Raw genomic sequence first — 26,431 nt, forward strand, 5'->3', positions numbered from 1 at the left:
AATACATTTAACAATGTTTTTACCAATCTGGAAAATCAGAAAAAGCCGAAAATTTAATTTGACCGGAAAATTAATAATTAGTTACCAATAGCTATTTCGGTAGTATAATACAGTCGGGCCGCAGAACTGTACGGTACCCCAGAAATAACCCCTCCACTTGATTTAAAACTGTACGCTGACGAACTCATCCCCACTATTTAATTTTCAGGACTGTACACTTATATATTTAAGGAGCAAGTTTTCAAAAGTTGATAAATATATTTTTTTTTAAAATCGAGATAAACATAAATTTAATAATTTAAATATCTCACAAATCGTCATGTCCCTGCTAAATTTAAAAAAAATTATTAACAGCGAATTTTCAATTTAAAAACTTTTTGACATAACCAAATTGACTTTTAATTTTTATGTTTGTTATTAGAACAAATTACCAAAACCTTAAAGTTACTTTATTATGTGAAAGTTTTATTAAAAACAGAACGTATTAAATATAAAAACTTTGTTACAAATAGTAAAAATTACAAATTTTTTAGTTTGAAATTAACTGAGTGGTTATGTCAGGAAAGTAATTTATTTCGATTTCTCGAAATAATAAGAAAATAGGAATTTATCAAGTTTTGAAAATTTGCTCCTCATTTATCGTCTGGGACTATAATATACATAATTTTAGATTTAAAATTAATTAAAATCATAAAAATATATACTATTCTTAAAATTATAAATGTTAGAAAAATTAACAATTTTTAACCAAAATGTATTGCCTCATAAAATTAAAAGAAGTCCACTGATTTATCCAAATTATGGAAAAGAAAATAATTTGATTAAATCAGTAAAATTTTTAATTGTAAGGAAGAATTTGATAAACAATCGGAACAAAAGTTAATCCAATGTCATAATTTCGTATTTTAAAAAAAGTCAAATTAAATTTTCAATTCCTTTTGGTAAAAGCGTAAGGAATTTAATTTTCTAAATTTTGAAAATTTTAAATATATATTTGAATAAAAAATTATAATTTTGTTGTCAATAATGAATGATTTAAGTAACATAACCTAAAATTTAACAAATGTTTATTCTTATTGACAGAAAATTGTAATTTTTATTCAAATGAAACTTTTAATCGTTTTAAATATTCAAAATTAAATTCTTCGCCTTTCCAACAAGACGAATTTAAAATTTAATTAGTTTTTTTAAATTACGAAATTATGACATTGGAATAACTTTTTATTTGACTGTCCCTCAGATTCTTCCTTAAAAGGCAACATTTTCAAATATACACGGAGAGAAAAATCAAGCGTTTGTAGTATGGACAGTTAAACTTATTTCGTAAAAGAATGCACATGCGCAATATGCGTAAAACTTCTGCTGTATTTGTATAAATTTCTACGTTATCAGCATAAAAGTTCTACCTGTAACGCATGGGACGTCAGTATACTACGATTGCAAGAGATCCATGCTTTTTTAGTATATGTTTCATGCAACTGAGGTATAAAAACATGCCTCTTTAGCAGGACGTTCATACAAAATTAGCATAGGAAGTCTCCATACTACAAACGCTTGATTTTTCTCTCCGTGTACGGCACTGAATTTAGTAGCGCCACCGTACACTGTGGAGCACTTAAAAACTAAAGCCAGCGTACAGTTTGGCGACAGCGTACAGTTTGAAAGCGTTCAGTTCGGAGGCCCGACTGTATTACTATTTGAATAGTCTCCACCTTTTAGCAAAAAATAAAATATTGGACAAGTGCGAGTTGTACTCGCACTGCAATGGCGGGTTCCGTACACAAATATTAAAACAATACTTGCAACAAAATTTTGAAAATTATAGTTCCTCTGCTTATTATTTGTTTACAATATTAGATATACAAAACTTTAATTTTTTTTAGTTATTTTTTTTATCAAATGATTTTAATATATTTTTTTAATTGTTTATTTTAATTCTACCTATTACCGATAAATGTTGCAAGTATTGTTTTAATATTTGTGTACGGAACCCGCCATTGCAGTGTGAGTACAACTCGCACTTGTCCAATATTTTTTTATTTTTAGTTAAGAAATTAAAGTCATAAAACAATCTCTCATTTATTCTCTTAAAATTTAACTCTTCCTTAAAATAATTAATGCCACGTATTTAAACTAAAAAAAATTAAAATTTTTTTTTTTTTGAAAAAAAAATTTAAAAAAATTTTTTTTTTATTTTTTTTCAAAAAGTTTCTTAAATAAATTTTTTGTCGTCAGACTGTAATAATACACTAGGATACCAATTTTCAGCTCATTAGGTCAAATAATGTAAAAGTTAAAGAAAAAATTTTTTTTTTTTAATTTTTTAGTTTTTCCTTGACAACGCTATGGCCATCATTACATATCAAGTTCTCTATATTTTTTCTGTAATATTCGAGTAAAAATACACCAGCATGCAAAATTTCAGCTCTCCATGTCGAATAGTTTAGAAGTTAAGGGGGGAATGGTCACTTTTTATGCATTTTTTGCCAAAAATCTTGTTATTTCCTTGACAACGCTATGACCATCGCGTCCAATCACATTAGCTATATTTTTCCTGTGATCTACGAGTGAAAATACATATCTGGACCAAATTTGAGCTCTTTAGGTCAAATAGTTTAGCCGCTAGAGGGGGGCACGATTTGGCTACGAACACACGAGTCTCACCAATATGGTTCCGCCGATACACCGTAGGTGTACGGAACCCTAAAAATTATCAAAAATTCGAAAAACCCAATTTCTTAAAATTTAACATTTTTTTCTTCTCTTTTATGTCATTAAGCTTCATTATTCTTGTGCTCTTCAAAAATAATGTACTTATTTAAAAGTCTTCAATGTTTGGTAAAAAATCTAAAATTATGGAAAATGAGTAAAAATTCAAAAAACCGAATTTTTTAAAATTTAACATTTTTTCTTCTTTTATGGCATTTAGCTTCATTATTTTTGTGCTCTTTAAAAATACTTTACTTAATTTGTTATCTCTACCCTTTGATAAAAATCTAAAATTATGGAAAATTACCAAAGTTTAAAAAACCGAATTTCTTAAAATTCAACATTTTTTTTTCTTTTTTATGGCATTTAGCTTCATTATTTTTGTGCTCTTCAAAAATTCTTTACTTAATTTGTTATCTCTACCCTTTGGTAAAAAATCTAAAATTATGGAAAATTAGCAAAAATTTAAAAAACCGAATTTCTTAAAATTCAACATTTTTTCTTCTTTTTTTATGGCATTTAGCTTCATTATTTTTGTGCTCTTCAAAAATAATTTACTTATTAAAAATTCTCCACCCTTTGGTAAATAATCTAAAATTATGGACAATTCGCAAAAATTCAAAAAACCGAATTTCTTAAAATTCAACATTTTTTCTTCTTTTTTATAGCATTTAGCTTCACTATTTTTGTGCTCTTTTAAAATAATTTACATATTTAACCCTCCTGCGTACCGTGACGAGTATACTCGTCCAAACTAAGTTGTTACCAAATGCGCGAGGACGAGTATACTCGTCCAAATATTTTTTCTCATAACTTTTAAACAAATTAACTTTAACACACGAGACAAAGTGCAACTTACAGTGCAAGGTTCATAGTTAATGATACATACATAATAAAGTCTCTAATTAAAGTATTTGTTAATAAACGAAGTATTAAATATTTGTTATAAACAGCAGAGGATAGGTCACAAAATAAAAGTTGCAAATACATACTTCTCTTAAAAAATTGTTTGATTTCAATGAAACTTGGTATCTCAAAGATTTTTGGGGTTGCTGATTAAGAATCTGAAGCCAGATTAAAAAAATTTAAAATGGCGGATCCAATATGGCGGATGAGTTTTTCAAAAATTCATCCGAATTTCTTGAAAATTTATAATAGGGGGTTTTTGATGTCGCTGATTACGAATCTAAGGTCATATTTAAAAAATCCAAAATGGCGGATCCAATATGGCGGATGAGTCTTTCAAAAATTTATCCAAATTTCTTGAAAATTTATAATCGGGGTTTTTTGAGGTCGCTGATTAAGAATCTGAAGCCAGATTAAAAAAATTTAGAATGGCGGATCCAATATGGCGGATGAGTTTTTCAAAAATTCGTCCGAATTTCTTGAAAATTTATAATCGGGGTTATTTGAGGTCGCTGATTACGAATCTAAGGTCAGATTTAAAAAATCCAAAATGGCGGATCCAATATAGCGGATGAGTTTTTCAAAAATTTATCCAAATTTCTTGAAAATTTATAATCAGGGGTTTTTGAGGTCGCTGATTACGAATCTAAGGTCATATTTAAAAAATCCAAAATGGCGGATCCAATATGGCGGATGAGTTTTTCAAAAATTTATCCAAATTTCTTGAAAATTTATAATCGGGTGTTTTTGAGGTCGCTGATTAAGAATCTAAGGTCAGATTTAAAAAATTAAAAATGGCGGATCCAATATGGCGGATGAATTTTAAAAAAATTGTTTGATTTTAATAAAACTTGGTATCTAGAGGTTTTCGTGGTCGCTGATTACAAATCTGAGGTCAGATTTTTAAAACTCAAAATGGCAATATAAGAATATTTTATAAATTTAACAATTCTTTGATTGTTTTAACAAATAATTGTTGTTATGTACTAACTTTTTACAAAAAATATCTAGAAACGTGCAGCTTTTTTCTAATTTTGCAATTAACTAAGCTGTGTAATATTACATGAAGATTTTTCATAAATTTAATGATTCTTTAATTTTTTAAACAAATAATGTTGTTGTTTACTAACTTATTACAAAAAACATCTAGAAGTATGCAATTTTTTTAAATTTTGAAATTAACTAAGCTGAATAATATACCTCCAATTTTGCAATTAACAAACATGAATCTTACAATAATACTGATCTTGTTAACTTTTAAAATTTGGAAAAAGCATGTTTCTAAGTCTTTTGTGCAAGGAGTTAATCAACATCTATAATTATTTGTTTAAATATGTGTTAAATTGTTATATTCATAAAACATCATTATGTAGTACTACTCAACTTAGGAAGTCTAAAAAATGCACATTGTTTCATATAACAGAGACGTAGTTTATGAAGGACTCGTAAAATACCAATATATCTAAAACAAATCTAAAAAATTTCTAAAACTGGCGGCCATATTGGCTCTGATCTTCTGTATTTTTAAAATCTGATCTCAGCTTCGTAATTAGTGACCTCTATAAACCCTAGACACAAAGTTTCATTAAATTTTTTTAATAAAATCAAACAATTTTTTAAAAATTCGTCCGCCATATTGGATCCGCCATTTTGAATTTTCCTAATTTGATCTTAGATTCGTAATCAGCGACCTCAAAAACCCCCGATTATAAATTTTCAAGAAATTTTGATGAATTTTTTAAAAACTCATCCATCATATTGGATCCGCCATTTTGAATTTTTTAAATCTGACCTCAGATTCGTAATCAGCGACCCCAAAAACCCCTAGATATTAAGTTTCATTACAATCAAACAATTTTTTAAAAATTCATCCGACATATTGGATCCGCCATTTTGAATTTTTTAAATCTAACCTCAGATTCGTAATCAGCGACCCCAAAAACCCCTAGGTACCAAATTGTAGAAAAATCCAACAGTGTGAAAAATTTGTGCATTTGGAAACAATTTTATGGGTGAAAATAGGTACGCAGGAGGGTTAATAGTCTCCACCCTTTGATAGAAAATTTAAAATTATGGAAAATTAGAAAAAATTCAAAAAACTGAATTTCTTAAAATTCAACTTTTTTCCTTCTTTTTTATTGCATTTAGCTTTAATATTTTTGTGCTCTTCAAAAATAATTTACTTGTTTAATAGTCTCCATCATTTGGTAAAAAATCTAAAATTATGGAAAATTAGCCAAAATTCAAAAAACCGAATTTCTTAAAATTCAACATTTTTTCTTCTTTTTTATAGCATTTAGCTTCACTATTTTTGTGCTCTTTAAAAATAATTTACATATTTAATAGTCTCCACCCTGTGGTAAAAAAGTTAAAATTATGGAAAATTAGCAAAAATTCAGAAAACTTAATTTCTTAAAATTCAACATTTTTCCTTCTTTTTTATTGCATTTAGCTTTAATATTTTTTTGCTTTTCAAAAATAATCTACTTGTTTAATAGTCTCCACCCATTGGTAAAAAATCTAAAATTATGGAAAATTAGCAAAAATTCAAAAAACCGAATTTCTTAAAATTCAACATTTTTTCTTCTTTTTTATGGCATTTAGATTCATTATTTTTGTGCTCTTTTAAAATAATTTACATATTTAATAGTCTCCACCCTTTGGTAAAAAATTTAAAATTATGGAAAATTAGCAAAAATTCAAAAAACTGAATATATTAAAATTCAACATTTTTCCTTCTTTTTTATTACATTTAGCTTTAATATTTTTGTGCTCTTCAAAAATAATCTACTTGTTTAATAGTCTCCACCCATTGGTAAAAAATCTAAAATTATGGAAAATTAGCAAAAATTCAAAAAACCGAATTTCTTAAAATTCAATATTTTTCCTTCTTTTTTATGGCATTTAGCTTTATTATTTTTGTGCTCTTTAAAAATATTTTACTTATTTAATAGTCTCCATTCTTTGGCAAAAAATCTAAAATTATGGAAAATTATCATAAAATATTTATTATAAAACATCTCCATTTTTAAAGTCTCTGAACTTCTTTTAATTAAAGAATACTGAATGAATTGGATAAATAATTATGAATTGCATTATTTTGACGTCAAAATCTTAATCAAAGACCTTAAAAATACTACTGAATTAAACTTGATAGTAATTAATAACAATTATAATTTTTTCGATTTTTTGATATCGAACATATTTTTATACTTACATCTTAGTCATATCATTTTTTGTGCAAAATTATGCGAAAATGTGACTAAATAACATGTAATACTTAATTATACAGTGTTTAAAAGCAATTCATTAAACAATGTAAACTTTGTAAACTTGCGATTTTTTCAATTATTTGAAAACTTTTTTATACTTAAATCTTAAAATTATGCTAAAATGTGACTAAATAACATGTAATACTTAATTATAGATAGTTTAAAAGCAGTCCATTAAAAAATATTAAATTTGGAAATTTGCGATTTTTTGAATTTTTCGAAATCATTTTTATACTTACGTCTTAGTTACAGGACAGTACTTTTTTTTAAAAATTATGCTAAAATTTGACTATGTAACATGTAACACTCAATTATAGAGAGTTTAAAAGCAATTTATTAAAAAATTTAAAATTTGAAAAATTTCGATTTTTTGAATTTAAAAAAAAAAATTTATACTTACATCTTAGTTATAGGACATTATTTTTGGCAAAACTATTCTAAAATGTGACTAAATAACATGTTACACTCAATTATAGAAAGTTTGAAAGCATTTTTTAAAAAAATGTAAAATTTGAAAATTTTTGAATTTTTCGAAAAAATTGAATATCTCCTGTTCTAATTAATATTTTTCAAATCTGTAAATTTATTAACCTTGCTTGGCCCTAGGTCTAACATTCTGCCAAATTTGGTTTCAAATGGTTCAGCAGTTTTTAAGTGATGCGCGAACAAAGATTCTGTGACATACCGACACACATACATACATACATACATACATACATACATACATACATACATACATACACGAAATTTTTTATTGTATTGTATTGTATTGTATTGCATTGCACCATCCTCACGAGGCATTGGTAGCACCGGTAGCTCATTTCCAATTGTGGGTAGCTCACTCCACTGCTACGAGTCGAATGAGGCTTCTACTGTGTGTTAGTCACCCTTGTAGGACTCTTTAACAATAGTTATATACTAAATATAATACATAAATAGACATTTTAATGTAAATAAATCAATCTTATTTCAAAATATGTAATATTAAAGATAACTTTAATTTATCTATATTACAATAAGTTAAATATTGTTTAATAATTACAAAATTTTTAAATATACAACAATATTAGTTAATTTCTTAAGTTCGAATTAAGCTTATAATAAATTTAAGTTGACTCAACGTTAATTAAAAGAAAAGTAATAACAAGTCAATATTAATTAAATTATTATCAAGTCAATATTGGAATTAAAAAATAATCTATTTTAAATTAATGTTATCATTAAATATTAATTACAATAAATTTAAACATACATTAATATAACATCTAAAATAAAGTAAAGAACATCTCAAATAAAATATAACACAATGTATAGTCAAATAATGATATATTACACACAAAAACAGGAAATATACATATGTTCAACTAACTAAAACAAAAAACTTTTTTTTACATATGTATACATTCAAATAAACACATTCAAATTAAAGAGAAAAAATGTTATACAATATGAAGCCAAATAAAGACGTATTACATACAACTAGTAAATATACATATGTTCAACTAACTAAAACAAAAAAACTTTTTTTTACATATGTATACATTCAAATAAACACATTTAAATTAAAACAATTAAAAAAAGAAACATTAGAAAATGTAAACTAAAAAAGTAAATGAAAAAAAGATGTAATTCAGATTTTAAAACTGAACAAGAAAAGAATTGCAGACATAAAAAAATTAAAGCTAAAAAATAATAGAAAAAAAGATGTAATTAAGGTTTAAAATCTAATAAAAAAAACATAAGAAAAATAAAAGGAAAACTAAAAAATTGTGATTGTAATTGAGGTTAGAAAACAAAAGAAACATAAAAAATAATGTAATTAAGATTTGAAATCTAAAAAATTCTAATTGAGGTTAGAAAAGTAAAAAAATTGGAGAAATTAAAAGAAAACTAATAATTGAAATTGTAATTGAGGTTAGAAAACTAAAAAAAACATTGAACAAAATAAAAGGTCATGCAAAAGTGATCATTAGTAAACTGATCTTGCAGAAAAAAACATTTAAGAAACACATAAAAAAAATAAAATCAAAAAAAGAAGAAATAAAAAAGAAGAAATAAAAAAAGAGCTATTAATCCATTAACGCCCAAATGTCCAAAATTTTTGACTGAAGTTCAAGGTAAGAATTTTTATCCTAAATGATTAGATTTTTAAGAACCTTTTGGTATTAGGGGGTATTGAGGTCCGCTTTTTCAGAATCCGGGGTCAAAAAAGCATTTCGACAATCAGGGAAACCAATATGGCGCCCAAAATGGAAAAAATACCGAAATAATCGTAGGATTTTTTTTAAAACATGCTTTTTACATCAATAAGAATTTTTTTGGCGAGTCTCATGTATGCTATAGGTGGATAAAATAGTTGTACTTTCGAACTGTGTACTTGACAACTTAAAAAATCAAGATGGCGGATCCAAAATGGCAGAAAAATCAGAGAAAAATACTTGATAAATAGCAAATGCATCATCAATATTCAAAACTTGATTTAAAACATCTGAAAATGACTTTTGGGGGGTTTTAGGGGTCGCAGATTACGAATATGAAGTTTAATTTTAATAATTCAAAATGGCGGATGAAAATATTTTAAAATCGATAAAATTGCATAAAATTACTCACTCATGGGTTTTTGGGGTCGATGATTACTAATATGAAGTTCAATTTTTTAAATTTAAAAAAGCGACCTAATATGGCAGAAGATTTTATTAAAAATTGATTGTATTTGCTTAAAATTTGCCATTTTGAATTTTGTATATCTGACATCGAATTCGTATTCAGTTATATCGAAAATCCTCAGAACTATTTAAAATTTATATGTCTGTAGTTATATTCTTCTTTATTATCAAAGTTTTGTCTGTTTCTACTCGGTTTTCGAAGAATTCGCCAAACTCAGAAAATTCAATGAACGATTACTGAGACACAAAGAAAGATTTTTTAAATTTTTAAAATGGATATTAAGGGGAAGAGTAGCGCTTTTAGGTGCAATATTGACCTTTTAGAGAAAAAATTATCTCTTGATGTTACATGACATCAAATATAACTAAAACATCTTTTTTGCATTTTTAGGTTAAAATATCTTGAAAACCTGACGTGCAGAGTCTATTTTGAGGATTCAACGCGTGGAAAACCTTCGGAAAAGTATTGTCTGATTCTTCAAAAACAAATTTTGTCGGCCTGTGTTATTATTTGCTTGGTCTTTTTCATATTGAAAACTACGTGTTAAATATTTCCTTCTCTGTGGATTAGGTGATGTAATTTCAGTTGCGTTATTGGACTTATGCTTAGGCATAATACAAGAAAATAGTTCATTAAAAGAATAAGAGTTACTTACCAAGATTTTTTTAAAATAAATAGATTATAAGATAACCAAAAAATATGCCACACAGTACGATATCTTCCTTCCAGTAGTAATTTCCTGTAATATTATTAATTTTACAATTCTTTTATCAGCCATTTTGAATTTAAAAATTGAACTTTATATTCGTACCAGCGTCCCCAAAAACCCCCGAGTGAGTAGTTTCATGCCATTTTATCGATTTTCAAAAAATTTTATCCGCCATATTGGATCCGTCATTTTGAATTTGAAAAATAACACTTTATATTCGTAATCAGCGACCCTAAAAACCACCAAGTGAGTAATTCTATGCAATTTTATCGATTTTCAAAATTTTTTATGCGCCATATTGGATCCGCCATTTTGAATTTTAAAAATTGCACTTTATATTCGTAATCAGCGATCCCAAAAACCCTCGAGTGAGTAATTCTATGCGATTTTATCAATTTTCAAAAAATTTTATCCGCAATATTGGATCCGCCATTATGAATTTTTAAATTAAACTTTATATTCGTAATCAGTGACCCCTAAAACCTCCGAGAAGTCATTTTAAAAAATTGAACTTCATATTAGTAATCATCGACCCCAAAAACCCATGAGTGAGTAATTTTATGCAATTTTATCGATTTTAAAATATTTTCATCCGCCATTTTGAATTATTAAAATTAAACTTCATATTCGTAATCTGCGACCCCTTAAACCCCCCAAAAGTCATTTTCAGATGTTTTAAATCAAGTTTTGAATATTGATGATGCATTTGCTATTTATCAAGTATTTTTCTCTGATTTTTCTGCCATTTTGGATCCGCCATCTTGAATTTTTAAGTTGTCAAGTACACAGTTCGAAGGTGCTGGCACAGGTGGATCATTTCTAGGTGCTGCTATAGGCAGAAGAGCCGGTACCTCATCTTCCACTAGTGCTTCCATTTCCTCTAATGGTGGAAGTGGAACTTCTAACCGGGGTCGAGTTCTTACACGGATCCAAGGGGCAGAATCACCGGTTGAATTATAAACAAAAGATATCCTCTGCACAGGAGCTATTATTTCATCTGCATGAACTGGTTCTTGTGCTGGCATCCTCAGAACAGGAGCTATTATTTCATCAACATGAACTGGTTCTTGTGCTGGAATCCTCGGCACAGGAGCTATTATTTCATCAACATGAACTGGTTCTTGTGCTGGCATCCTCGGCACAGGAGCTATTATTTCGTCTGCATGAACTGGTTCTTGTGCTGGAATTCTATGCAAAGGAGCTATTATTTCGTCTGCATGAACTGGTTCTTGATTCCATCGGTAAGGTTTTTGTATAAAAAGCTCAGGAATATCAGGATTATATTCCATTCTTCTCATTGCGTCAATTAAAAATTAAAAAATTCAAAATGTCGGCTTTAAAATGGCGAAATTCTTTTTTTCACACTAGAATCGAAAAGAGCACACTCAATAAAATAAAATTTGATAAGAATTTTCTTTTTTTAGGCGTTATTGAGTTAATCATTAACATAATAAATAAACACTATAATTTGATTAAAATATTTATTTTTTTATAATTATTATAATGTTATATAAACACCATAGTCAGGAAAATGTCAGGAAAATTTTTTTTTCATGAAATTAAGAAAATTGAGACAATACATAAAAAACCACAATTTTTAGTAAAAATGTGCAAGTTATTTTGATTTTGATAATGCGAAAAGTAACTATAAACAAATCATTCAAAAATTGTTTTTGAATCATTTTATAAGACATAATTCAATTTTTGAAATATACCTATAATAAAAACCTTTTTGAATAGTTCAAATTTTGTGAAATTTAATTGAAAAATAATTTATTTATTTTAAGTATTTTGTTACAATTTTTGAAAATTGTATAAATTAAATTTAAAAATAAAAATTGATGAAAAATGGCTTCTAATTTTTTAAAATTCAATATTTTCAGTGTTTTCAATGACATATATTTCCAAAAATCTAAATACATACAAAAATAATATTTCAGAATTATTTTAAATAATTCAATTATTTTTAAAAAATTACATTAAAATATTTTTAAAAAGTAATTAGTATAATCGTTTTATAATAATTATTTAAGATTCAATTATCTTCAAAAACAATTAAAATTTGTAAAAATCTTTTAAAAATAATAGAATTAGTAAAAAATATTAATAAAAATGATCAAATTTTTTAAGAATTTTAATTATTAACAAGACTATAATTTGTCAAAAACTTTAATAAGTCCAAAAAATAAATATTCAAAAAATTTTATTTACATTGTTCGAAGATAATTAAATCTTAAATAATCATTATAAAACAATTATACGAATTAGTTTTACAAAAAATTTAAAGCAATTTTTTGAAAATAGGATTGAATTTCTTAATAGATTTTTTGTATAATTTAAATAAACTAATTAATTATTTGATGAATTTTAATTAAAATTTTTGAATATAAATGTTTTCTCCAAAATGTTAAAAATAATTCTAAAATATTATTTTTGTATGTATTTGGATTTTTGAAAATATGTAATTATAAATACTGAAAATATTGCATTTTAAAAAAATTAGATGCTAATTTATATTAATTTGAAAGGTTTGTTTAAAAGTCGAAAAAAATGTCTCAAAAAAAAATGAAAAAAATGTCTCAAATTTCTAACTTTCCCTGAAAAAAAATTTTTATAGACATTTTCCTGACTTTACTGAAAAAATTTTGTTTCCCTGACTATGGTGTTAATATAGCAATATAATAATTAAAAGAAATAAAGTGTTTAATTAAATTATAGTGTATATTTATTATTTTAATCGTTAATCATTTTCGTAATTTCGTGCTTTGAAATATGTTCAAAAATGAGCTTTATTACTTTTTAAAATGCAGGAGTAACATTAAAAAAAATACTCACAGACTTTTCAAATGTGAATTGTCCACGTGAACAAGTGGAAAGGGGAGAGGGTTTGCCAAATGTTCACGATTGTCCACAACCGGTGGCGGGGGGGTCAGAAATTGGTGAAAAATTGTCCATTTAGTATATGGAATACCGTTAAAATTTATACCCCTCACTCCTACCTCGTTCTTGATCTCCCTCTATTTCACTCCTTAATCTATCTGTGAGTAAGAAAAGAAAAATAATTATCCAATAAGGAAATAAGACGCTCTTTTCGTATTTTGGCTTAAAAGTGAAATTCCCCACTTTTCCTTCTCCTACCAATTTCTTTTCCTCTCTTTCTACCTAACACGGAAAATGGAGAAAACATTATGCTCTCCTGTAAACCTATTCGTCCTCTTTCCTTCCTGCGCTAAACTAAAAGGAGAGACCCCTCCCTCTCTTTCTCTTTATCGTGCTTTGTCTCTCATACAGTGACAGACAGAATAAGTATGAAGATTAATATAGTTAATTGTTTAGTTTCTGCGTAAACTTTAAAAAATTTTGCAAACTGGCCGGTTTAACCCACCTCCTGCCTGGGGTAAACCGGCCAGTTAGGTTTTTTTTATCTATAATATTGCATTTGTATAATCTACAATAACAAAAAACATAAACAATCATGTGAACAATGGTTGTAATAATGTTAATAAATACAGGATTAAATTTTAATTAAATAAATAATTTTTTCATAACGCGGTGCAAAAAAGGGCACTTTTTTGCACCTTGTTATGAAAAATATACTATTTTAATAACAAACAAAAATGTTTAAAATTATCAGGGAAACAGTATTAAAGGGTCTAATTCTCATTGGAAGACAATTATTTTTCATTGAAAATAAATATTTTAAAGAAAAAAACATTCTAATTAATAATAATTTTCATGAAACTCTGATTCAATGAAAATATCCTATGGCCGGTTTACCCCATAGGCTCATTTTGAGAATAAATATTCGTTTTAAAATAAGGTTTACTACACATGGTTGTTTCGAAACTCTAAACAACACTTTTTACAATTTCGACATTTCGGAGTTATTGATTCCTGGTCGGTTTGCCCCACTCTCCCCTAATATTATAATATTATTTTAATGATTAACCCATTAACGCCTAAAATAAGAAAATTCTTTGCGCAATTTCAACCTATACTTTTATAAATAAAACGGATCATATTTTATACCGCAAGTATGTTTTTTATGAAACAGTGTATTTCTTATGAGATATATCCTTTGGATTTCGGTGTGAAAAAAAGAATTTCGTTCAACCCAAAAATTAAAAATGGCGGTTTTAATTTCAAAAACACAAAAGAAATTTCATTTTTCCAAGTTTGATAATTTTTTTACTTATTAACCCCTTCACAGTGTATGACGTCTAGAGGCAAAAATAATTCGTGCCACCAATGTGTTTGGCCTTTATAGCGGCATCTAAAAGGAAATCTCTGTAATAAATGAAATATGAATATCAATGAATATTCTAAAGTTTTTGGTCGCTGAATTCGAATCTTTGGTCAGAATTAAAAAATTCAAAATGTCGGCTTTATAATGGCAAACGAAAAAATTTAAAATCCGTAAACTTTGAAATTTTTTGATAGCTATTTTAAAGCAGCAATTTTGAAATTTTAGATTTTGATCAAATATTTAGATTCAGCGACCCCAAAAACATAAAATAAAATGATATCAGGTATTAAAAGAAATAAAAAAAATTTAGCACATTTGTGTCACGAAAACTTTATTTTGACTACACAGCTAAGGGGTTAAACGTGCGTGAATTCAATTCTTATCCATAGGGGCACAAAAATTGTATACTTTTAAGAAACGTAAATTAGAATTTAAAATTTAAAGATGGCGGACCAAATATGGCATCAAATATGAAGGAAACTTCGAAAGGGTTGGTCACTATTTTTCAAAATACCAAAATGTTATTAAATTCGCCTAAGTTTTCTTATTCGAAGGCTTTTAAGGTCGCTGATTACGAATTCAATGTTATTTTTAATAAATTCAAAATGGCGGATCTAATATGTGGGACAAACATTTTAACAATTTAGGCAATTGACCTTAATTTTGTCACTCGGGGGTTAGTTAGTTAATTTCCAATAAATTAAAATGGCGCATCAAATATGAAACAAAATTTTTACTTTATGCAATTGATCTTAATTTTGTCACTCGGTAGTTTTTAGGGTCGCTGACTTGCTTGGTACTTTGAAAAATCTGGCAACACTGTATTTCTTTAGTCGTGTTGCAAATGTTTGGTATGACTTGTTTACATTTAGTTTTGAGTTGAAAATTGTGTGCAATGTTGCCAGATGTTTAAACAGCTGTTCAATATACTGCATTAAACATGAAATATTTATACAAATTAATTTACTGCAACTCACACAGGTACCTAAATGACACTTTTTTAACAGATATTTAATCATTATATATCTGTCCCGTATTAAAAAATGTTTTATCATTTTCTTAATGTTAAGTACTTTGTGGTGAGTAAAAATGTTTGAAAATGTACTCAATTCCCACAAAACTCAATGTTAAAACTTAAAAGATAAAAACAAAGACGCTTATAACTTTTTTTTACAAGTACCCACAGGTCTCAAAAATTTAACTACATTTTTTAAAAACCTTTATCTAACTGTAGTACAAGTTTCTACAAATTGGTAATGTTAATTCTATTTGAGAAAGAACATCCTTATTATTTTGAAGAAGATCTGTAATTGCCTTAAGGGTTCATACCACTTTGTCATCTTCAAAAAAGCAAAAAAATTTTTATTTTGGATTTCGAAAGTAAAATATATCAAAAATGTGGTGTAAAATTTTTAGAAAGATCCCAGCACTCAAAATATATTTTTTCAAGACTATTTGAGCGCGTACACGGCTATGTAAGTATAAAACACAAACTTTAAACGCGTTTTTCTCAAAACCACATTTTTTCATACTGCGGGATGTTTTTCTCGGAAACTACTGGACCGATTCTCAAATTTTTTTTACGAAAATCTTCGCCACATGGGTGGGTATCGCCGGAACTAGAATTATTTAAAAATATTAATTTTTACTATTTTTTTAAACCGAAAAACTGCCAAAAAAAACTTTAATTTTCGAAAAAACAAATTTAAATTGACGCCATTTTGTTATTTTTGCATAAAAATTAAAAACTCTAGTTCGGGCGATAGGCACAGTCCTACTGAAGATGAATCAATTTGAATTTTGTGTTTTAGATTTTTCTAACCTGAGAAATCAATCCCGCAGCTGGCATCGGTATTTTTAGCAGGTCTAAAATTATTGTTAAATTTTAAATAAACAAATAATATTTTTTAAATAAAATAAGGTTTTTTATAAAGTTAAAGAGTGTATTTATTGAACTAAAAAAAATGCAGATTAATATAATCCATAGAAATCGTAAAAAAAATTCTAGAAAATAGCTTCATTTTCAAGCGTGTAAAGTGGTATGAACCCTTAACGTTTTATGAACATTTTACAATATAGCATAGCTTATACGAGTTTAAAAAAGGCATGTTTTGAAACTGACTTTTAAATTTTTTTTGCTTATAACGAATTCTTGAAATAATACAGTTTTCCAAAAAACTGACAATTTAAGAAAATAATTATAAAAATGAAAAAAATATTGTTATATTTATGTCGTAAAACTGCTCAGTGTGTTAAATTTAATTTTTGGTTTTCTTTTTTTAAGTTTTTTTTAATATATTTTAAAAGATTTTGTAATCTTTTTCCAATATATCAGAAGAAGAAAAAACAGATCTTAAAATCTTAGTCACATTTTTATATACACACAATGAAATAAGGTCTTGAGCATCATCATTTAGGCAAGCCAAAAACTATTGCGCAGCTCTAAAAGCTTATAAAAACTAATGCGCAGCCTTTAATGTTTTTAATTTTTACAACTTAAAAATAATGTTTAAAGAAAATGTACAAGTACTTGCACATGAACCCGTACAAGATCTTGTACAAGATCTTATACAAAATCTTGTATGGGTTCATGTGCAAGTTTATTTTCTTCTACAAGTACTCGTACATTTTCTTGTACAAGTTCTAATACAAGAACTTGTTCCAAATCCTGGTACAAGAAATTGTACATGTTCTTACCAGAACTTGTACAAGTTCAGCTGCTGAACGTGTGCATTTTCTTGTACAAGATCGTATACAGGGATTTTTAGTAGGGTAATGTCGCTCACAACAAAACGGCTTATAAATAGTTTTCTGCAACATATTTTAATTTCTTTACGCAGTAATAGAAAAGAGAAAGAGTTAGAGATTATATATTTTTAGTGCCAATGTTTGTTTTATCATACACCGAAAAAAAAATAATTTCAATTTTAAACTATTCCTCTTCTTTTGCAGAATTTTTTCCTCTTATATATGGGCACTAAAGTTTTCATTTCTAATTAAGAGGATTTTCCTCTTTTATATTTTCCATTAAATGTCACTTTTTAAACAGTTTGAAGCTGCGTTCAGAAAAACAAAAAACTACTTAAAAATCTTCTTTCTAGTATAAATTTGTTTTAATTTGAGAGGAATAATTCCAATTAAAGAAAAAATGTTAAAATTCATCTTTTAGTTAAAAAACTTTTAAATATAAACAAAAATTCTTCTTTTTGAAAATGAATATTCTCATATTAAAAATAAAATGTTAAAATAATTGTTAAGCGGAATTTTCTTCTCACTTTGAGATTTTATTTTTTTCGGTGCATCGTTTCCCGAAGTTATTTAAAAAAGAATTGAAAAATTGAGCAAAATTAGCCTTTTTTACGGTAGGGGAGACTAGGTGCAGTTGTTACAATTTTGATAAAAACAGTTACTGTGATTAGAATTTAACTCCAATTTGTTTGGTCAAACGATGAAATCAAAGGTATATTATCTAGTTTTAAAAAGCCATAATTAATTTAGCCTATATCTATTATTTAATTAACTAGAATCATTTGAGTGACAGCGTGTAAATTGTAACAACTGCACAAAGTGAATATCGGTTGTTACAATACCAAAAATCATCTATAAAAATTCTAAATTGAAGACAAATAATTTTTTATAACCATTTTTATTAATAACTAGCTGCGATACCCGTCTTCGACGGGTTATTAGTTATTGTTATTCCTACTTATATATTAATAGCTGCGATACCCGTCTTCGACGTGTTTCTTAGTATTTTTATAGTTTTCCATATTGAGTATTGATTGGTATTTAACCAACTACATTGAGACTAATTTTCTTGATGATTATTAATATTAATTAATGAAGAAGAAAACGAAATTTTAAGGAAAGAAAAAAGATAATGTTTAGAATTTTTAAAATCGCCCAAATGTGAAAACCATCATGGCTTAATAACGGCCCAGTACTGGCAAAGTTGTCACCTAGTCTTGGTCGATATTATTGGGACTACTCTTGTGGTGTTAATTACGGTTTGACGTCGGCAGACGTTAATGGCCCAATATTTACTGCCATTACTTTCCCAGTATTGGCAAAATACAAAAACTAATATAAATTATTCCATTTTTTATTAATTAACTACGTCCCAATATTGGCAATTATATTTTGCCATCATTGCAGATACAAAATTTTTACTATTAATGTGCCATTACTGAGCCGATCAACGTCCCAATATTCTGAAACTGAAAATACCAACGTTTATTCGACGAAAATTTTTACTTTAGCTAATTGCTTATTTTAATATTAACACCCTTTTAAAAAAATTACAAAAGGACCACGGATTTCCCGAAATTCCTGGAAATTCAACTAAATTATTGTTTCCTCGCCTCGCAAGCATTTTTTTCTCTTAATAATCAGAATCCATTTAAAAAAATTGCAAGAGGATTCGAGGCGAGGAAAGTTGTGATTTTTATTTTTTTGTCACGGATTTTCCAAAAATCCGAGAATTCAGTTTTATCCAATACTTTCAATTACTACTTGCCATCATAAATAGAAAAGTTTAGCCTAATAGTCTGATAATAATGTGCCATTATTGGTCCGTGCTAAGTCCCGTTACCAGCAACGAGACGTTTTGAATGCCAGTATAGGCCCAGTAGTTTTTGCCAGTTTTCTGCAGACATTCACTGAAAAAATTACATTTTAATTTTAAGAAAATCTTAATATTAAAATCTTAATATTCTTATATTCCCCACTTAGATTATGTGGGAAATATTCTTACAATAAGAAGAAAATTAGTATTGTAAGAATATTTCCTACTTAATTTAAGTGGGGAATATTCTTGGCGCATATTTAAGAAGTTTTTCTTAAAATTAGAATGTAATTTTTTCAGTGCTGACGGGCCCGTTTTGCAATCTTATAATTTCGCATTTGGAGCCTATAAAAAACCATTTATTATCTTTTTTCCGAGAAGCACCACGTGGAGGTGATCACTATTGGTTGTTTTTGGCAAGTTTTTAAATCCCGTGCAGAAATTGCCCTAACAGGGCTCTGACCCCGCATGAAACCGGGAACCCGACCGGGCCCCGGCCTGGTAGCTCGTCCAATCGGGCTGTTCGTCATGGCGCTGGGCGGGTTCCCTGTTTCACCCCGGTCTGGACCCGGCCAGGCCCCTGTCAAAATTTCTACTCGGGATTATTCTCCAGGAGCTTTGTAAAACTAAAAAAAAATTCTTGTTAATTAAATTCGATAAAAAATATGAAACATTTTTATTTCAGTATTACTAAATTATCTTGGATCATAATTTGTAAAAACAAAAAACATCTTATTTAGAAGTAATAAGTAGGTAAAATCAAAAAAATTAGATATTAATATTTTCAATTTTTATGGGTAAAAATATTTAAACTTTTAAATTTTATATTTAAAATTCCTATTTTTTTCTATTTTTATGATAAAATTGAAATTAAAATTACCAAGAAAACAAATTAATTAATTAGAAAATATCAATACCAACCTAATGCAAGAATTAATTAATATTTAACCCTTTGAGTAGCAGTGATACATTTAATTTATATAAACATTTTTTTGTTAACTTCTGTATAACTTTCTTGATTTTAAAAACTGAATATTGAAACAATTTTTTTGGTCCAATGAGGCAAATTTCTTGCTTTAAATACTGGTCTTTAAATAAAAAAAGTTTAATAACTTTCCATAAAAAGCTTGTTTAAAAATCAATAATCATCATTTTTGTAGAAAAAATTTGATCAGAAAAATCGAAAAAAATTTCAAAATACGTCTTTTTTTGAAATTTTAGTATAGAAATGGGTTGTATTTATCTAAAAAGTTAGCTAAGGATAGTTTTTCATCCATTTTATAAAAAATAAAAATTTTTCATTTTTTTGATTTTTCGAATTTTTTGAAAAAATGTCGTAACTTTCGTTTAAGTTAATATTTTTTAATCGGACAAGGCTATGATTTTAAGTTACGTTAATACCTAATAGACTGCCAAGTTTCACTTTAATCGGTTAAACCGTTTTGAAGTGATGCGCGAACAAAGTTTTGCATACAGACAGACAGACAGACAGAAATTTTTTTTTTACATTTTTCGAATTCTCATGTCTCAAAACGAAAAAATATATAAAAATTTTCAAGCTTGGAGCATTGTACAGACAGAAGTCTGATTTTATCAATATAGACTAGCTGTCGGACCCGTCTTCGACGGGTTTTAGTTTCGGCTAATACATTTGATAGGGTTTCTACCAACCGGGAAATAGCCGGGAATTAAATTTTACTGGGAAAAACTAATAATTAGTTACCATTAACTATTTCGTGAGGAAAATATTACTATTTCAATCAGTGACAGATTTTTTTCTATCAAATTTGATATTCAGGAACAGTATTTGGCAACTTGTAGTACTTTGTGCGTTTGTAGTACTGCAATTAATGTATTAAAAATTAATCCTAAATTTACACCAGCTTTTGGAGTCAAAGAAGAGTCTAATTATAAATAATTGTGTCACAATTAGACAATTAGACAATAAAAATTAAAGTAAAAAGCAGTTTTTAAAATCAAATTAATATAATAAAACTTTTTTAATTTGATAAGAAAATTCCCGGTTTTTCCTGGTCAAATTAAACTCCCGGCTATTTATCGGTTTCCCCGCGCAATTGGTAGACACTATGTCAATTCTATTATGGTAAACTAAATCCCGTCAAAGACTGGTACTGGTATATAACATATTTTCTTAAAAAAGAGTACTTTCATAAAATAAAAATAACCCCAAAAATACTACTGAATTAAACTTGATAGTAATTAATAACAATTATAATTTTTTCGATTTTTTGATATGGAAAATATTTTTATACTTACATTTTAGTCATATCATTTTTTGTGCAAAATTATGCTAAAATATGACTAAATTACATGTAACACTCAATTATACAGAGTTTAAAAGCAAATCATCAAAACATGTAAAATTTGTGATTTTTAAAATTTTTTGAAAACATTTTTATACTTTAATCTTAGTTATAAGATATTATTTTTTGAAAAATTATGCTAATATGTGACTAAATAACATGTAATGATTAATTATAGATAGTTTAAAAGCAGTCCATTAAAAAATATGAAATTTGGAAATTTGTGATTTTTTGAATTTTTCGAAATCATTTTTATACTTACATCTTAGTTATAGGACAGTATTATTGGAAAAATTATGCTAAAATTTGACTTAATAACATGTAATACTCAATTATAGAGAGTTTAAAAGCAATTCATTAAAAAATATAAAATTTGAAAAATTTCGATTTTTTGAATTTTTAAAAAAAAAATTTATACTTACATCTTAGTTATAGGACATTATTTTTGGCAAAACTATTCTAAAATGTGACTAAATAACATGTTATACTCAATTATAGAAAGTTTGAAAGCATTTTTTAAAAAAATGTAAAATTTTTGGTTTTTGAATTTTTCGAAAAAATTGAATATCTCCCGTTCTAATTAATATTTTTCAAATCTGTAAATCTATAAACCTTCCTTGGCCCAAGGTCTAACCTTCTGCCAAATTTGGTTTCAAATGGTTCAGCCGTTTTTAAGTGATGCGCGAACAAAGATTCTGGGACATACCGACACACATACATACATACACGAAATTTTTTATTGGTATATTTGGAATCCTTGATGCCTAAAACGAATAATTATGTGCGAATTTTAAAGTTCTGAGCAATGTACAGACAAAAGTCTGATTTTATATATATAGATTTATAATTTTTGGCTCAACGTAATAGTACGTGTCAGTTTCATAGAGATGGCAGCATTAATATTGTTTCGAAATGAAAGAAACTTAAAAAAATTTTTTAAAATTAATTTTGAAGACGAATTTAGAAAAACCATGCAATTTTTCATAAAAAATGAGTGTAATTACATTTTTGACAAATATTTTACATTTCAAACGAATCTGCTGAATTTTGGAAAAAATATCCGTTCTCATTATTACTTGTAACAACTGCACAACAGGTACATTTTTTACAATAAAACACTTTATTAAAAAAGTATACAGTAAATGTGGACAACCAAGGCAGTTTTTTAAAGCTTAATCCTCATAGAATTGATATTAAAAAACCGCTGCCAAGTTGTATATTTTTTTAATAATTTTTATGCTCATTTCATGAACACTTTACTTCCTCATGGAGATAAAAATAATAGAAATATATGAATAACTTTTTATAAATGTGGTAAAAGTGATTGAATTTTGAGTCAATCAATGTATTTTTAAATACCCTACAAGATAGTTAAAATAATTTAATAGTTAAAAAAAAAATTTCAAACAAAAAAGTTGAGAAAATGCCATTTTTCACAATTTTTGGTTTTTAAAATACCAATAATTTCGAAATTTATTATCAAATTAGGTTAAAAAATAAATCAATCAAAGCGTTTTTTAATGCTCTACAAGTTGATAATGATAATTTTAAAGTTACACTACCGTCCGTGAGTATCAGGACGCCCCTTTTTTCATGAGTGGAAAAATGATTAAAACGTAGAAAATAAGAATGACAAAAATTTTTCGTATTTTTTTCCTGAAAGCTAATGAAATTATGAAAAGACTGACACCTGATCGAAGAATTTTCGTTGACTATTCTGTCAGATACAGAAAAAATACTGAATTTTGCATGCTTTTCGTAATTTTTTAATTTCTCGAAAACTAACTAATCTGACAGAATAGTCAACGAAAATTCTTCGATCAGGTGTCAGTCTTTTCATAATTTCATTAGCTTTCAGGAACAAAATACGAAAAATTTTTGTCATTCTTATTTTCTACGTTTTAAGCATTTTTCCACTCATGAAAAAGGGGTGTCCTGATACTCCCCACCAGGCTACCGAATTATCGTTTTTTGTCGATAACGGTCACTTGCGTAGGCAGAGGGTTAACTATATTAACCCATTAACAAGCAATTCGTGAAAATTCTTTGGTCATTTTCAAGCTACGTAATTATAAATAAAACTGTTGACAATTTAAATATACCAGAGGTACATTTTCTCAAGGTTTTCGATGTGCTCTTTCTGATTCCGGTGTCAAAAATAAATTTCGTTTAAACCATAATTAAATATAGCGGTTTTAATGTCAAAAAACGCAAAAAAATTTCATTTTTTCAAGTTTAACATTTTTTTCACATTGAAAAAGTGTAAGAATAAAATTCTATTTTCCACCAACGGTGCATAAAAATTATACACTTTCGAGAAAAGTAAAGTAAAATTTAAAATTTCAAGATGGCGGACAAATATGGCGTCAAATCTATAGTAAAATTTGAAAATTTTAGGCAATATTTTTCATATTGTCCAAAAGTCAATGGATTCGCCTGAATTTTGTTACTCGGAGGTTTTCGGTGTCGCTGATTACGAATATGAACTTCATTTTCAAAAATTTAAAATGGCGGACAAAAACTTTAAATTTAATTCTATTGGCTTAAATCTTGTAACTCGGGGGTTTTTGGGGTCGCTGATTACAAATCCGATGATAGTTTTAAAAAAATTTAATTTCGAATCTCTTGGCGGACAGCAAAATTGAAAAACTTATCTAATTGGTATCCGGTGTTGTTTATGCACATAATTAGAAATATATCAAGTGTATATATGGTAGGCGATACGTATATACACATTTTGGCAAAGTAAACTCTCTACTAAGTATACTGTATACAAAGTATATGTAATGGGATCTTACACATGCACTTCAATATGTATACATTTAGTAGGATGCTGAAACTATGGACCTTCTTTTTAGTATCGGACTTACATTTGCCGTGGTCCACTAATGGCAATTGCAGAATGTGGATATATATCTAACCAATTAGATGAGTTTTTTCAATTTTGCTGTCCGTCAAGAGATTTAAAATTAAATTTTTTTTAAAACTATCATCATATTCGTAATCAGCGACCCCAAAAACCCTCGAATAACAAGATTTAGGCCAATAGAATGAAATTTAAAGTTTCTTGTCCGCCACATTGAATCCGCCATTTTGAATTTTTGAAAAAGAAGTTGATATTTGCAGTTAGCGACCTCAAAAACCTCCGAGTAACAAGTTTAAGGTAAATTTGATCAATTTTAAAAAAATGAGTCCGCCATTTTGAATCTGCCATTTTGAATTTAAAAAAATGAATTTCATATTCGTAATCAGCGACCCCAAAAACCCCCCGAGTGACAAGTTTTAAGTGAATTCGATGAATTTGTGTAAAACTCGTCCGCCATATTGGCGATAATACATCGGGAGTGCCTTAGGGTTCGAACCTCGGACCACTTTTATTTATTTTATTTACAAATGATGTCTCATCTTTATTTAAACATTCTTTATTTCTTTTATTTGCGGATGATATGAAATTATATAAAGTTATCAATTCCACAGCTGATGCCGAGGACTTTCAAAAAGACATTGATAAATTATATAAATAGTCTTTATCTAACAAACTCTTGTTAAATGTTAAGAAGTGTTCGGTAATCACTTTTTCAAAATCTTTATCACCGCAATTAATTAATTACAATATTGGCAACACTATTCTAAATAGAGTGGGGGAGGTTCGTGACCTTGGAGTAATTTTACAATCTAATTTCGATTTCACTAAACATATAGATCATGTAGCTGAGAATTCTCTCAGGACTCTTGGTTTTGTGACCAGAAATGCATCGATGTTTAACAACATAACAGCTGTTTGAACTTTGTATCTTTCTTTAGTTAGATCGCCTATTTTGTTCGCATCGATTGCCTGGAGGCCTTACTATGATGTCCACATTGATAGATTGGAGAAGATTCAAAACAGATTCTTGCGTTTTTTAGCCTATAAGGCAAATGTAAATCACGATTTTTATAGTCATTAATATGGTATGCTGAGATCGCACTTCAGAATTCAGGATTTATCGACGAGATTCTTATATTCTGATCTTTTATTTTTATACAAAACTGTAAATGGAATATTCATTTGTCCTGAATTGCTTGAACTAATTAATTTTTATATACCATCGCGTAATTTGAGGAGAGTTAGTGGTTTGTTTAAGTTAGGTTACCATAGAACAGAGTATGGTGAGAATTCACCTATTCATAGAATTTGTAAAGCAGCAAACTTACTTGCTAATAATAATTTAGATTTTTTTACAACACCAATGAGCAAATTTGTCAGGAATTTAAAGTTAGCAATCTTTCAAAATAATAATGTTTGAACTTTCTCTACGCTAACTTCTTGTTAATTAGTTTTAATATATTGTTAAGTACTTTGTACAAAAGGGCTTTGTGCCCGTAAACACATATAAATAAAATAAATAAAATTCGTAAAACCGAATTTCTTAAAATTTAACATTTTTATTTCTTTTTTATTACATTTAGCTTCATTATGTTTGGGCTCTTCAAAAATACTTTACTTATTTAATAGTCTCCACCCTTTGGTAAAAAATCAAAAATTATCAAAATTTCGAAAAACCGAATTTCTTAAAATTCAACATTTTTTCTTCTGTTTTATGACATGTAGCTGCATTATGTTTGGGCTCTTTAAAAATACTTTACTTATTTAATAGACTCTACCCTTTGGTAAAAAATCAAAAATTATCAAAATTTCAAAAAACCGAATTTCTTAAAATTCAACATTTTTTCTTCTCTTTTATGGCACTTAGCTTTATTATTTTTGTCTAATGTAGCAAATTTCTCACTTTACATACTGATCTTTAAATAAAAAACTTTAATAACTTTTCCTGAAAAGCTTGCTTAAAGATTAAAAATCACTATTTTTTTAGAAAAAAGTTGATCTAAAAAAACGAAAAAAAATTTCAAAATATGTCTTTTTCCCAATTTTATAGTATAAATGGGTTGTATTTATCTGAAAAAGTTAGCTAAGGATAGTTTTTCATTCATTTTACAAAAAATAAAAGATTTGCATTTTTTTGATTTTTCGAATTTTTTGGAAAAATGTCATTA

At 27.3% G+C, this 26,431-nt stretch overlaps 1 protein-coding gene across 1 annotated transcript; it reads right to left on the reverse strand.

Annotated features, from left to right (window-relative positions):
- Window positions 1-307: 307 nt before the first annotated feature.
- On the reverse strand, window positions 308-11,561 carry LOC122505825. The gene is made up of 2 exons (XM_043617672.1): window positions 11,049-11,561; window positions 308-325 (listed from the first exon to the last, which is right to left on the reverse strand). Exons 1-2 carry the CDS (start codon window positions 11,559-11,561, stop codon window positions 308-310), a joined length of 531 nt encoding a protein of 176 aa, XP_043473607.1.
- Between the last annotated feature and the right edge of the window lie 14,870 nt (window positions 11,562-26,431).

The sequence above is a fragment of the Leptopilina heterotoma genome, unplaced genomic scaffold (assembly GCF_015476425.1).
Source record: "Leptopilina heterotoma isolate Lh14 unplaced genomic scaffold, ASM1547642v1 Lhet_372, whole genome shotgun sequence".
In the NCBI taxonomy this organism is placed as follows: Eukaryota; Metazoa; Arthropoda; class Insecta; order Hymenoptera; family Figitidae; genus Leptopilina; species Leptopilina heterotoma.

Excerpts from the sequence above, each read along its gene's own strand:
- LOC122505825 (XM_043617672.1), bottom strand. The coding sequence starts at position 11,561 with ATGAGAAGAATGGAATATAATCCTGATATTCCTGAGCTTTTTATACAA.